The sequence below is a fragment of the Leuciscus leuciscus genome, assembly GCF_965113295.1.
Source record: "Leuciscus leuciscus genome assembly, chromosome: 14".
Lineage (NCBI taxonomy): Eukaryota > Metazoa > Chordata > Actinopteri > Cypriniformes > Leuciscidae > Leuciscus > Leuciscus leuciscus.
Window position 1 is genome coordinate 30,893,259 of NC_138738.1, and position 14,854 is coordinate 30,908,112.

General features: G+C 36.1%; 1 protein-coding gene across 5 annotated transcripts in view; it reads left to right on the forward strand.

Moving 5' to 3' along the window:
- dock9b (dedicator of cytokinesis 9b) overlaps positions 1 to 14,854 on the forward strand; it is an 87,137-nt gene that overhangs the window by 69,710 nt on the left and 2,573 nt on the right. For 4 of the 5 annotated variants that reach the window (XM_082136674.1, XM_082136672.1, XM_082136670.1 and 1 more), the window contains 13 exons: positions 1,987 to 2,123; positions 2,926 to 3,032; positions 3,130 to 3,267; positions 3,898 to 4,080; positions 5,106 to 5,219; positions 5,543 to 5,758; positions 5,981 to 6,038; positions 7,528 to 7,634; positions 9,042 to 9,164; positions 9,276 to 9,389; positions 10,729 to 10,875; positions 11,972 to 12,182; positions 13,342 to 13,532. In XM_082136674.1, the coding sequence (XP_081992800.1) occupies positions 1,987 to 2,123; positions 2,926 to 3,032; positions 3,130 to 3,267; positions 3,898 to 4,080; positions 5,106 to 5,219; positions 5,543 to 5,758; positions 5,981 to 6,038; positions 7,528 to 7,634; positions 9,042 to 9,164; positions 9,276 to 9,389; positions 10,729 to 10,875; positions 11,972 to 12,182; positions 13,342 to 13,532 (1,846 nt within the window). The remainder of the gene's footprint in view (positions 1 to 1,986; positions 2,124 to 2,925; positions 3,033 to 3,129; positions 3,268 to 3,897; positions 4,081 to 5,105; positions 5,220 to 5,542; positions 5,759 to 5,980; positions 6,039 to 7,527; positions 7,635 to 9,041; positions 9,165 to 9,275; positions 9,390 to 10,728; positions 10,876 to 11,971; positions 12,183 to 13,341; positions 13,533 to 14,854) is intronic. The other variant, XM_082136671.1, reaches the window with a different exon arrangement.

Below are 14,854 nucleotides of genomic sequence, written 5' to 3' on the forward strand. Positions count from 1 at the left end.
TATTTTAATTTAAAAATGTATAAGAAATAATTCACAGACCAGTGCTAGGCTTATGATCAGTGATATGAAAATAAACAAACAATATGTGTACTTCTAAAGCCACTTTTTCTGATGTCTATTCATCATAGTGGCAGGCAATTTGTATTTGAAGTATCCTCATCTGCTAAACCTTTGTCAGCAATTATTGATAAATGTGATTCATTGTGATTCATTCATTTATTAAAATCAATCATCTGGATATCATGAATAATTAATTCAATTAAAAAATGTAATTGATTGACAGCCCAAGTTCTTTACAATTTTTTTTACAAATGATTTTACCACTTGTCTTCTGTCGAACCAGACATATAAATGCAAGCTCAATACAACCACTGCTGCTATCTCATATCTACTTGTCTCTCTCTCTTGCCTTTAATTCACATGTACTCACACATACATGTATACATACATACATACATACATACATACACAGAATCAAATCCTACACTATCTGTAATCCTACCTTGAATGACGCTACTCCTTTATGTGTGTATGTGTTTTATTGGCTGAAATGCTGGCGAGGGTTCAGTTAGTCAGTGATACTGTAGCATCCTGGCACCCCTAAACAGGGTAAGAGCTGTGTGCTTTTGAGTGGCCTTCACTAACAGCATGCTGACTCATTCAACTAACTCACTGCTCTGTGTGTATGTGTGCTGAGGCATTTCCACATTCATGCTTTCTTAGTAGTCTAACAACAGAAGGTGTTGTGGTATCATGTTTAGCTATTTATCACCTGCATGTGTCCATTAAACACTATAAGTACAATAATATCCTCACACCTATGCACTTAGTGCTTATATCATCATGTCCTGCTCTTTGTCCAGTGGGCAATCAGTCACATGACTAATGGATGCCAGCATCTAATGTACTGTATTAACATCTATTATGAACCATCTATAATCATGAGTATCAATACAGATGTAACTTTGTGGCATATCCATATATTGGCTAGTTAGATAATGTGACGTGTGCGATGTATAGAAGTTAACCATAGTGAATGCAAATGTTTTAAATGGGTCATATCATGAGAAATCGAATTTTCCTTGATAACTTCAAAATGTCCTCCCTAGTCAACAAAACCATCGATTGAAACTAATCTGCAAAAACAGCTCCTTCCATATTTCAATCCCAGCTTGATAGTTTGTATGGTGCATTTTAGCATGGATTATTTTGGGAACTTGTCATAAAGTAATGCAAGCTTTGCAAAGAGGTTTTTATTGATGGAAACTGTATTGACTTGTCAACAAAACTGCAGATCATAAGCCTGTTACTCATTTCAAAGAAGCATTCTCATAAAAGTGTTTACTTCCGCTCAAAAGTTTGGGGTCAGTAAGAATTGTTGTTGTTTAAATAAATCAATATTTTTATTTTGCAGGGGTGTATTCAATTATAACGGTACAAAAATTCTGTTTCAAGTAAATATTATTTTGAACTTTCTGTTCATCAAAGAATCCTGTAAAAATTGTCATGGTACTTTAATAATAGGACATATTTCTTGAGCAGCAAATCAGCATATTAGAAGGCTTATGTGACACTAAACACTGGAGTAATGATGCTGAAAATTCAGCTTTGCCATCACAGAATAAATTACATTTTAATATATATTAAAATACAAAATTATTATTTTAAATTGTAATCATAGTGTTTCACAATATGATTGTTTTACTGCATTTGTATTTATTTATTAAAAACAGCCTTGGTGAGCATAAGGAAGAATTTATTTCCGTCTTTCTCGACCCCAAACTTTTGAATGATACTGTACAGCCCGTTTAATGCTAAAAAAAAGAGGGTGGAACGTGGTCTAAAAACCCTTCACCAACATTATACTCTATGTAGACCTCAGGGTACAAAAAATTAAATCAATGACATGACCCCTACATGTATTTTTATACTATATATGTGATGGACAGCTTACTAGACCTCTCATAAGGCTTTGTTTTTCCTCAGAAGCCAGGAGGGGGTGGGGTTTATAGCTCCGGACAGGAAGTCGTTGACTCTTCCTGTGTCTCGTAACAGAGGGGGCGTCATGCACACTCGCTTACATCAGCTGGGCAGCCTGGAGAACGCACACACTTTCAACCACAGTAAGACACAGTAACACACATTCATTTCCTGATCACTCCTCATCCTTCACAGCCTATCTAAAATAAACATTTAGAAGAACTTGATATGCATTGACAATCATGAAAATTACACTTTGTATGTGTATGTTTCAGTCTGAGAATTTGTTCTTGGGATCTTTGTAGAATAACCGGTAAGAGCTTCTTGGGTTTCAAGGGAACCAAAACAGCACCATGCATATTTTACACACGTCATCCTTTGCACAATTTTGGCACACCTTCACTGCAGAGTAAATTAAGTTTTGCAGTCCAGTGGTTCTCAATCCTGGGTTCTCAACACTTCCAGGACCACCCAGAAAATAGGGAACATTCTCAGAACTTGGGCTAACATTCTTGCAAGGTGCACTTAAAGTTATAAACAAATGTTCTTCCATGGAACTTTTTGTTTTGTTTGTCTAACATTTTTCAAATGTTACTACTTGTTTCAGAAAGTTCAGATAACATTAAAAAATAATACTCCAATGATGTTAGCAAAATTATAAAATGTAATGTTCCCTTAATATTTGCATTACCAAGAAAAAAAATGGATTTAAAACATTTGAAAAACTGGATGTATAGAGGACATCCAGAAATAACGTTTTTATAACTCAATGGGAATGTTAGCAAAACGTTCTTAGAACAAATTTTTGTTTGCTGGCCTGAGAACCACTGATGTAGTCCAACCAGAGAGAGTAAGAAAATACTGAGAGGCCAAAGCAGCTTTTCTCAGTTCTGTTCAGTTTAGTTATTAAATGATATGATCTTTCTTTTCCTCTTTCTCCTCCAGCATCTTGCCACGGTGATGCTGACGCGTGTCTCCTGGAGGCTAACGTCTCAACGGAAGTGTGCTTGACTGTGCTGGACACACTCAGTGTCTTTATCATGGGCTTTAAGGTACCGACAACAAGTGGAAATGTGTGTTTATTAGTACGAAATGAACAAAGATCATTTCTTCCCTGAAGCGCTTTCATATTAAACCATGTATCCACAGACGCAGCTGTGTGCTGATTTGGGTCATAACCCGCTGATGAAGAAGGTTTTCCAGGTTCACCTCTGTTTCCTTCAGATCCCCCAGTCAGAGACGGCACTGAAGCAGGTCTTCACCTCCCTACGTACCTTCATTTACAAGGTACCCTTACTGTTGATTCATGGGAAATGGCAGGGAAACGTTGTCTCACAATTGAGGAAATTTTCCGTCAATGACGGGGAAAGAGATAATAATGTTCTCAAAATGTTAGCACAAATAATCCATTATCTATACATCATTCATTGAATGTTTTTTTCTGAAACGTTTTAGGTGGACTGTTGGACATCTAACATTTTTAAATGTTACTTCTCGTTTCAGAATTTTCAGAGAACATTCAAAAGTAACATTACCATAATGTTTGCGAAATGGAATGTTCCTTAATGTGTGCACAACCAAGAAAAAACGTTTTTAAAACATAAAATAATTGGTGTTTTGAACATTCAGAAATTAACATTTTCATAACCTAATGGCAATGTTAGCAGAGCGTTCTGAGAACATATTTTTGCTAGCTGGTCAGTAAAATAGAATATTTCCTGATATATTTTCTCACCAGCTCTTTGTATAGCATTTCAGTCAGTTTACACTTCCTGCCAGTGATTTTTGTATTGCGTTCACAATTGATCACATAATTATGGAATTAAATGTCCAACACGAGTGTACACATCGTGTTTTTCATTTTTATTTTAATAAGCCTCATCCTACGCTACATGTGTCTTTTTCTCTCTTTCTCAGTTTCCCTGTACGTTTTTTGACGGCCGGGCGGATATGTGTGCCTGTTTTTGTTATGAGATTCTGAAGTGCTGTAATTCCAAACTGAGCTCCATACGCAGTGATGCCGCCCACCTGCTCTATTTCCTCATGAAGAGCAACTTTGAGTACAATGACAGGAAGTCCTTTGTCCGCACACACCTGCAGGTAAGGGGGGATAAGAGGGTAATGGGTGAGGTGTCAATCTAGAGCAGCTGTTCCCAACCTTCTTAACTCTCAGGACCCCCAGTGGACAATATTTGAGATATTACAAAGTATAGTTTGATACTCATGATACCTCAAAGATATTACAGGTATAGTTCACCTAAAAATGAAAATGTTGTCGTTGTGTACTCACCCTCAAGTTGTTCCAAACCTGTTTGAGTTTCTTTTTTCTGCTGAACACAAAAGAAGATATTTTAAAGAATGTTGGTAACCAGATAGTTGACGGCATCCATTGACTTCCATAGTAGGAAAAAATATATACTATGGAAGTCAATGGGTGCCGTCAACTGTCTGGTTACCAACATTCTTCAAAATATCATCTTCTGTGTTCAGCAGAAAAAAGAAACTCATACATCTCATAACAACATGAGAGTGAGTTAGTGATGACAAAATTTTCATTTTTGGGTGAACTATCCCTTTGACGGTATTCAGACTTTTATATACAGAACCTAAGAGAGGCAATGCATATAACTATGAATAATTTAAATAATTACATTAAATAATTCCAGAACTTTCAGTAATTTAACGTTCTTCAGGGTTCAATATTACATTTAAATTCATTATAAATTATACATTTTCTTGGCTTTAAGATTTTATTAATTTCTGTGACTTTTTCCAGGTCAAGAATTCACACTTTTAAAATTCCCTCAAATATCCAGGTTTTCCAAGACTATGAGAATCCTGGTTCTTAAATATAACCGGCAGTTGTTACAGATTACAATAAAAATATAATCTTACATCTTGATTTTTAGCTTGCTATTGGTCTTATATATAATAATTTTAAGTAATCTTTCAGCTCACTTGGAAGTTTGATTAGGTCCCTTAGTGGGTCCCAGGCCCCTTGGTTGAGAATCACTGATCTAGAGAGCCCCTTTGCAAGTTCATACTGAACTTTTTTTTTTCGTTTCAATATTCTGACATAATCTGGCTAAAGTAACTTCCAATGTATTTCGAAAAAAAATTCCCAGGTGGTGATTGCAGTCAGTCAGCTGATCGCTGATGTCATCGGGATTGGTGGGACACGGTTCCAGCAGTCACTGTCCATTATTAATAATTGTGCCAACAGTGATAAAACTGTAAAGGTAAAACCTTCAGGTTAATTCCTTATTTTGTTTCATTTGCAAGACAATAATCTATTTAAAAATAGTCTGAAAGATCAGATTTCAGTGTGTGTGTATATATATATAATATATATATATATTTTACAGCATTCATATTATTATAGATTGCTATTTGAGTAAGTAGCATCTGCTAAGAAAATCAATGTTAACAATAAATGCTGTTAGAATAACACTGAACACCATAAACTAGTAGATCATCAGCTTTTTATATTCAAATCACATGTATAAGTCACATCAGATGTGACTGTTTGCTCATCCTGCACTCTCTCTTCCTGTTCCCCCAGCACACTGCTTTTCCCTCGGATGTGAAGGACCTGACCAAGCGGATCCGGACGGTTCTCATGGCCACTGAGCAGATGAAGGAACATGAAAAAGACCCAGAGATGCTGGTGGACCTGCAATACAGCCTGGCCAAATCCTACACCAGCACCCCGGAGCTGCGCAAAACCTGGCTGGATAGTATGGCCAAAATCCATGTCAAGAACGGAGATCTGTCTGAGGTAAGACAGCCAAATAATGCTAATTAATAAATTAAAGGCTCTTTAAATCCATAAATTACTTAGATTTTAAGTTTTACTTATATTCCTTAATTTCACTGTTTATTCTCTGTATTTTAGTTTAACATTTCATTCAGCATCAGTTTGTTTGGTGGTGCAGTAAATCAATGGTTGGTGGATAACGTGTTACACCAATGACATCATCATGGGCTTATTTTTCTTTAGGCAGCAATGTGTTACGTGCATGTGGCAGCACTGGTGGCTGAGTACCTGAAGAGGAAAGGTGAGGGGTTCACTAGGGGGCACACTAAACATAGTTTGCATGTACTGTACTAGAGTCAGAAATAAATAAAAATCAATCAAGATGCGATATTTGGAATGGAAATTCAGATAAATGTTTGCCTTTATGCACAGTTATCTATTTGTCAAATACTTTGTTTGTAAAATCGTTAATTAAAACGAATGTCACATTTTGAACAATAATGGCTTGTAAAATCAAACATTAAATACAAGAGTAGCTAAATGTATGTTACATGTTCCTTTGGTTTTGTGTTTCTTGCTTTTGTTATCTGGACTTTTATTTTGAAGTGTATTTTCTGTTCTCATTGTTCCCAGTGTTCACTTCATTTGTTTAGTGTACCCTGTAATGCAGGGGTCGGGAACCTTTACCTTTACAGTGTAATGTGAGGTGTTTCAAAAAGACGGAGAAGAGGATTCAATTGCAACATAGAACATTTATTAAAAAAGTAACAAAATAAATCCAATCAAAGGGAGACACAGGCAAGAAAAAGTATATCCAGAGTATATTCAAACACGGGGCAAGGCAGGCAAAACAGAACTGATAACAATGCACGTGGATATAAATACACAGGGTAACAAGAGGCAAACAAGGAGCAGGTGTGGGTAATCAATCACTATGATAACAAGTGGGAACAAAGTAAAACAGGAACTAAACTCAGGAAGTGAACAATGGCAACAGATAATGCACTTCAAAATAGAAGTCCAGATAAAAAACAAGCAATACAAAACCAGGGAACATGTAACAGTATGAGATACAGTATATGATATATTAATAGGTTTGGTCAAAAGAATGAATCATAAAAACTTTTGGAACTATTTTATTAGCAATAATTAATTTGTAAGGTAAGTTATTTTTATTAAAGAACTTGAGCTCTATGTTTTGGCTGGCTTGTCATTATGTTTTGAAGGCTGTGATAATTTAACTTATTTTTCTAGTATTCAGGTAAAAGGTGACTTAACATTTTCTCTTGCTTGAATGCATGCACGCACACACACACACACACAAACACACACACACACACATATATTTATAAAGGCGTCTTGTTCAAGGTTCAACTATATTTTGCAATCTGGAGTTCTTTGTGAATTTCTTTGATAATCTCTGTGTGATAACAGCACTAATAATGCAGGGTCAAGAAATAGTGCACATGTATGCACAAAAACACACACACTCACACTCACATTATGAAATGTGAACATTATTTACAGAGGGTTTTCTTGAGGTGTGATCTTTCTCTTAATACCTAGTGTGTGTGTGTGTGTGTGTGTGTGTGTGTGTGTGTGTGTGTGTGTGTGTGTGTGTGTGTGTGTGTGTGTGTGTGTGTGTGTGTGTGTGTGTGTGTGTGTGTGTGTGTGTGTGTGTGTGTGTGTGTGTGTGTGTGTGTGTCCAAGTGTCTGACCTTTTGTGAAAGTTTTGCAGTTTATTAAACCTGTTTTAACCTATTCCGCTTGCTTTATCTTCTCCTTGGCAGGAATGTTTCGTCAGGGCTGCTTGGCATTTCGTGTGATCACACCCAACATCGATGAGGAGGCAGCCATGATGGAGGATGTGGGCATGCAGGACGTTCATTTCAATGAGGTTCAAACCAGCTTGCTACTGATCACATTTATATAGTTCATGAATCTCGACCCCTTAATCCTGCCACTCTCTTCCTTGATGAAGAAGCACTGGAATGAATTCAAAACTCTCCTTTAAAACAACGTCAGTCAAATGTTCTCGTTTCTTATCTAATCAGTATCAATTGCCGCTGTCCAGAGGGTGTGTTAGTAAAGGAAGTCCAGATAATGAGCCCTGATTATCCCTGAGAGTCCCTCATCACTGTGAATTGTCAGATTGCGCATTTAATGAACTCTTTGAGTAACATTTATATTTTGTTCAGTGCATACACTTGTGATAAAAGATCGTCTTTGCTGTCGGAGTTCATCAAATGCTTTTGGACTTTTTGGAGTGGAGTAAATGTCCTTCGATTGCTTCAATGTGCATGTGGTGTAAAACCAGCAAAAGCCCAATAAACACGCTGAGATGAACCAAATCACTAGAGAAAGGCCCTCACCTGTTGTAAACATTGAATCAGGCTGGTTAAACTAAAGCCCACATGAGTTAGAAATCAGTTCAGTTCCCATAGTGTGACCTAGTGGTTAAAGGTCTTGATTGATAGCCAAAAGGTTGTATTTTCAAACCCATTAACATTGTTCCCTTTAGAAAGACACTCATTAAATGACAGATTAGTTCTTAGAACAGCAGTTTTGTCACAATTTGTTGTGAGAAAAAAAAGGTTCAAAAGAATTCAATGGGGCAGTACCTTTTCAAAAGGTTCACATTTGGACCTTATTTACCCCTAAAAGGTGCATATTTTTTAGTTAGGTACATATTAGTACTACATATTAGTGTACCACCCCAAGGGACAGCTTTTGTATCTTTTTTTCTGTGAATGTTGCATTTGGAAGCATCATGTAAGTGCATTGATGTCGAAATTAGGGATGCACCGATATGAACATTTTGGCCGATAACCGATAATTCTTTAGATTTGAAAGCCGATAACCGATATATTGGCTGATAAATCTAAATCCAATTTTTTAAAATATATTTTGAAATCCTGAATCTGATTACAAAAACCAAAGTTTCACTATTAAAAGCCATGTCCCAAACACACAATTAGAATGTTTTCATTATAATTTTATGTAGCCTATATGACAGACTTGTGCTGCACGTGTTTTACTTAACTGTATTTTCCTTTTTTGAAATGATTCCAATCATATTCCAAGCAGTTCAAAACCATCATTGCAAAAGTGTCTCAGTGGAAGGAAATTATCCATTATTTATCGGTTTTAATATATCGACCAAATTTTCTTATCGGGCCGATAACTATAACATTAAAAATTATATATATTATGGTGGCCGATATATCGTGCATCCCTAGTTGAGATACAATATTGCACATGGGTATGTGAAAGTATGTAATTATATATGTATGCCTATCTGCAGGAGGTGCTGATGGAGTTGCTAGAAGCTTGTGCTGATGGTTTATGGAAAGCTGAACGTTACGAACTTATATCGGATATATACAAACTCATCATCCCAATTTACGAACAACGCCGAGACTTTGAGGTGCACACACACTGTTTATGCATTATTGGAAATTCAAATTTAACATTTACCAGAAATGTAGTATATACTCAAATGTAGACAGTATGAATGTAGCTTTGTGCTGTTGTGTAGAAACTGGCCCACCTGTATGACACATTACATCGGGCTTACACTAAAGTGATGGAAGTGATGCATTCTGGGAAGAGGCTACTTGGCACCTTTTTCAGAGTGGCATTTTTCGGCCAGGTAAGACAATAAAAAGTTTTTACCAGTCCAGCTAACACAAGCAGTTTGAGGATTGAGCTGCACAATAGGCAATATATAGCTGTATTTTATTTTAAAGGGATCATATCATGTGGTACCAAATTGACCTTGATTTTTTTATATAAAAAAAAAAAAATTGGTTTGACTCAAAACTTCCTCCCCAGTCCAAAAATAAGGATAATCTATTGAAACTGATCTTCATCTCATTTTTTTATTGTTTGGATAAAAAAAAAAATATATATATATAGTCTTTGTGTTGTTTATATGTGTTTTTTCGGTTATCAGAAACTACCAGAAAAGTTTTTAAAAAGTAAAGAAGGTGGAAAATGGTTACTTAAAACGAAACTGTTTTAGGCAGGAAATACACATTACGATTGGAATTCAGGGAGAAAATTCAGTGATAAAAATGTATGATGTGACCTCTTTAAAAATAAGCATTCCTGTATGCATGATAATATACCCTGCATGATAGCTTGAGTTTGTAAAGCATGTCTAAGTCATTGTGGGTCTCAGTTAATCAATCTTTTCTGCTCTTTTTTTTTTTCTTTCCTAAGGCTGCGGTAAGTGTTGTTGTGGACTGTGTGTGTGTGTGCTGTCCCACTCATTGTCAGGCAAAATTTTGCTTTGACCATAACAGTCTCACTATACTTCTGTTTGTTTGTCTGCGTGCATAAGGCTTTTGGTTTAGAGGAGGAGAAGGCCTTTTTCTGTGTGCTGCTAGTTTCCTTCAACCTTCATCAATCTTTAAACGCATAACACATTCTCTCATCTGTAAATCCTGTCATTTCTTCATTCCGGGTTGAGCCAGGCAGCACTCTGACTCATTGTTTACAATGGAAGCCATTTTTAAATGGGTTTGGACCATAAAAATGAGCTAGGCAACACTTAGTGAGCTCTTTCGCTATACGCTGTGCCCATTAACCTCACAGAAGCTTTGCGATTTTATGGCTTGAGCTGTTTCAGTGAAAACACAGTGAAAGCTGCTTAAGTGCTGATGTCTCAAAAGTGTCTATGTCATACAACAGAGAATAAAAGATAGCACTGATTATTTAAGGATAACATGAATTCTATGAAGATGTATCTCTGCCATGGTGTTATCAGGATTGCTTTGAAATCATGAATACGTAGGAGGTTTGTAAGACAGTTAAATGTCGAAGTGTGTGTCCGTCAGTCATAACTTTTCATTTCCACTTGTGATGTAGAGGTTTGTTGATTGTGAGATTGAAACCAGCTTTTGTTGGCTGTACATTACAGTAATAACACCAACAGTGCATGCATGCGTCACACATGGATTGTGATGGAGATGTTGTGTGTTTTTCAGGGTTTCTTTGAAGATGAGGATGGAAAGGAATATATCTATAAAGAACCAAAATTTACTCCTCTCTCAGAGATTTCCCAGCGTCTCCTCAAGCTTTATTCAGACAAATTTGGCCAAGAAAATGTCAAAATGATCCAGGACTCCGGCAGGGTGAGCACGTGCACACTCATATTTTATCAGCATTCTGGGAATAGGTGAAAGCTCAGGCAACTGTGTATAATCTGAGCCTACATACACAGATTACACTAGTACACACATTCACTGTAAAAAAAACAAAAATGTACTCATGTTGTTGTAAAACTGTATGAATTTATTTTTTCTGTGGAACATGAAAGAAGACGTTTTGAGAAAAGTCAACAAGCTTTGTTTGGTTACCAACATTCTTCCAAATATCTTCTTTTGTGTTCCGCGGAAGAAAGAAATGCTTACAGGTTTGGAACCACATGACTTGACAGAATTTTCATTTTTGGATGGAGTATCACTTTAAAAAAGACGGCAACAGTTTGCATGTCTTATAATGTCATGTTTTCATAGTTTAGCTAAATCAGGGGTTTTCAAACTCTGCAAAAAAGTTATCTAAAAATGTAAATAAATATCTTATTTGAGAGTACATCTAATATACATTTCTATGACAAATGCTTATGTCATGGAGAGCAAAGTGCTTGTTGACAACACCACCACGTGATGTGACGAGCACTCATCACATGATCACTCATCAGACAGAAAACATGCATGAAATACACAGACCTCAGCACTAGGTACATGAATAACAACAATGTAACAATCAAATTCATTTAATGTGTAAGGAACAAGAAAGGAATAAACTTATCTTGACATGACAATAGTTAACTAGTTTAATTTCAATGTAAATGAAACTGGCTAACAGTCAATGTAAGCATATGTAATACATTAAAATGTATGTATGGCCCATTGCATGCTGGAAAATAGTCATCATTACAAAACCATTTTTTGGTTTAGGCCTAGTTGCCCTTAAAAATTATTCAAGCTCACCTGCTATGCTTGTTGGTTTGACTTCCGAGTATAAAGTATGTAGTAAAATAGAAAAGCTATATTATGATTATTTACTTGATCCAAGACTAATTTTTACAGTGTTTACACAAACCCACACAAGAAGTTCATTGCACCATAATACCCAGTGCACTTACAGACAAGTTTTCTGTTTATTCATGTTTTATCAGCATTCTCCTCCCTCCCTAACCTTTGACCTTCTCCTCATCTGTCTCAGGTGAACCCTAAAGATCTGGAGGCAAAGTTTGCATACATCCAAGTGACGCATGTGACGCCGTATTTAGAGGAAAAGGAGCTGGAAGAGAGGAAGACTGACTTTGAGAGGAGCCACAACATTCGCCGTTTTGTGTTTGAGACTCCATTCACAGAGTCAGGCAAGAGGCACGGCGGGGTCGATGAACAGTGTAAACGCAGGACGGTGCTCACTAGTGAGTGATCACTACCTCTGACCCCACAATGGTTACTGTTGTCGAAAAAAAGTGCGCTTGAAACATACAGGAAGAGTGAAGAGATCCTATCTATTTTATATTTAAAAATTTTTAATTTACCGATTTATTTGATAAAAAAAGAAACAGTAAAAACAGTAAAATTCTGTAATATTATTACAATTTAAAATAACTGTTTTCTATTTTAATATATCTATAAATGTAATTTATTCCTGCGATGACAGCTCAATTTTCAGGATCATTACTCCAGTCTTCATTGTCACAAGATCCTTCAGAAAACATTTGAATATGCGGATTTGATGTTCAAGAAACATTTCTTATTTATTATCACAGTTAAAACTTTTTTTACTGCATTATTTAGTGTGGAAACTGCAATTGTGTGTTTTATTTTTTTTAGGATTCATTGATGAAAAGAAAGTACAGAAAGAACAGCATTTATTTGAAATAGAAACCTTTTGTAACACAAATCTCTTTAGTGTCATGTTTGATCAATTCAATTCTTCCTGGCTGAAAATGAAGTTTCAAACAAACAAACAAATTCTGACCCCAAACTTTTGATTGATAGTGTACATGTTTTACCTTAATCCATAACATCCATAAATCATTGATTATGTTGTGTTTACCATATAAGTGCACCTGTAGACAGGGAAACACGTACAGTGGCCTATGTCCTTTGCCTCCTTATGGTTTAATACATTTATGTCACCAACTAGTCCAGGAACAATAATCTTTATTACATTTTGATCTGTACTTCCTGTATTAACACTGTACACCCTAATCTTGAGCGGTGGTGTTCGAAAACAATTAATCAAAGTCTTCTTAATCTCAAGTTTACTGTTGTTCAGTGATATAAAAGCAACCAGGAAATTTCAAAGTTTAACCCTGATCTTCATCCTCATAAATTTTCAGATCAGATCTGGCCATTGAGGCAGAATGACCTTCTTTGAGAGTGTGTTGTAAATAAAACACTTTTCACAGTTTCAAGGTCTGCCATCTACAGGGAACATAAACCCTGATTACTGCACAAACATGAGTAGATTTCAGATGGGACCTTAATGTTTGTTCTTCTAGCCACTCTAAACGTACCATTGCATCCATTTGATGTTTATTTACTCTTTCTTCTCCAATCGTTCTGTTTCAGCTACACACTGTTTCCCGTATGTGAAAAAGCGCATAGCAGTGATGTATCAGCACCACACAGACCTGAGCCCCATCGAGGTGGCCATAGATGAGATGAGCGGGAAAGTGGCGGAACTCAGAGCCCTCTGTGCAACCAGTGAGGTCGACATGATCCGCCTGCAACTTAAGCTTCAGGGAAGCATTAGTGTACAGGTGTGTGAGACACAAATGAACCCTCATATGTCTGTTTCAAAAGCACCCTAGACAACATTTTAGGCATTGATACAGAGCCTGTGGCAAAAGTTACGCTGCATTATAATAAGATTTTGTTTTCCTCTGGCAGTCTTAGAGAAAATGTTTTTGTTAATTGAAATAACGCTAAAATAAAATCGTCATTGCGAGTTTACGCTTTGTAATTACTACAGTTTTGCAAGTTCTACAAGCACGTGGAGGCTTTTTATATTTCAAATCATTACGGCAATTACCACATGGTGTGAACGCATCTTCATTTAGGCGCTAGGTGTGTTTGACTTGAAGCGGCGCTGCGCAGACCGATCGGTGTATGACATAGTACATTAGACAAGTATTTAGAATACTTTGTCATACACAAGTCGGTCTGCGCTGCGCCACTTCAAGTTGAGCACACCTGTTGACAGCAGTGCCATAGAAATGCATAATTCCAGTCCGAGTACTTTGAACAGCTTTGAATTGAAGCTTCGTGTTGTCATCTCGAGACTACGGTAACTACGACCTGGCGTGAACGCAGCAAATGAAAACTTACTTAGCAACCATAACAACAAAGGAAACAGGTTTCAATTACACATTATGCACTGCAGCAATTTATATGCAAATGCTCCATAATGTTATGATCCAGTGATTATTTTTACTGGCAAAACATCCTGTTTTTGTATACAAATTTTTTGTTGCAAAATAATTTTTTGCAATTATTTTTGTATGCAAAATAATTGCATTCTATTTTATTCATCAAGGACACATTAAATGGATTGAACATTGAATTTAAAGACATTTATAATGTTACAAAAAATACATATTTCAAATAAATGCTGTTCTTTTCAAAGAATCCTGCAAAAATAATGTATTATGGATTTCACAAAAATACAACACAATGGTTATAATAAGAAATGTTTCTTGAGTAACAAATTAGGATATCAGACTGATTTCTGAAGGATCATGTGACACTGAAGACTGGAGTAATGATGCTAAAAATTCAGCCTTGCCATCACAGTAATAGATTACATTAATTGTAATAATATTTCACATTTACTGTTTTTACGGTTTTTTTTATCAAATAAATGCAGCCTTGGTGAACGTAAAAAAATCTTACAGACCCAAACTTTTGAACAGTAGTGTATAACTGTAAAAAACTAAATTCATACCTATAGTTGTGTAGCTCACTAAATATTTTTGGCTGTTCAGCAGTAGGAACGGATACTATGGACTAATAATACAGCAACTTGGTAATGTCTCAAATTAAAATCTCTGTCGGTAGACAAGGCGCCTCAATAGGTATTGAA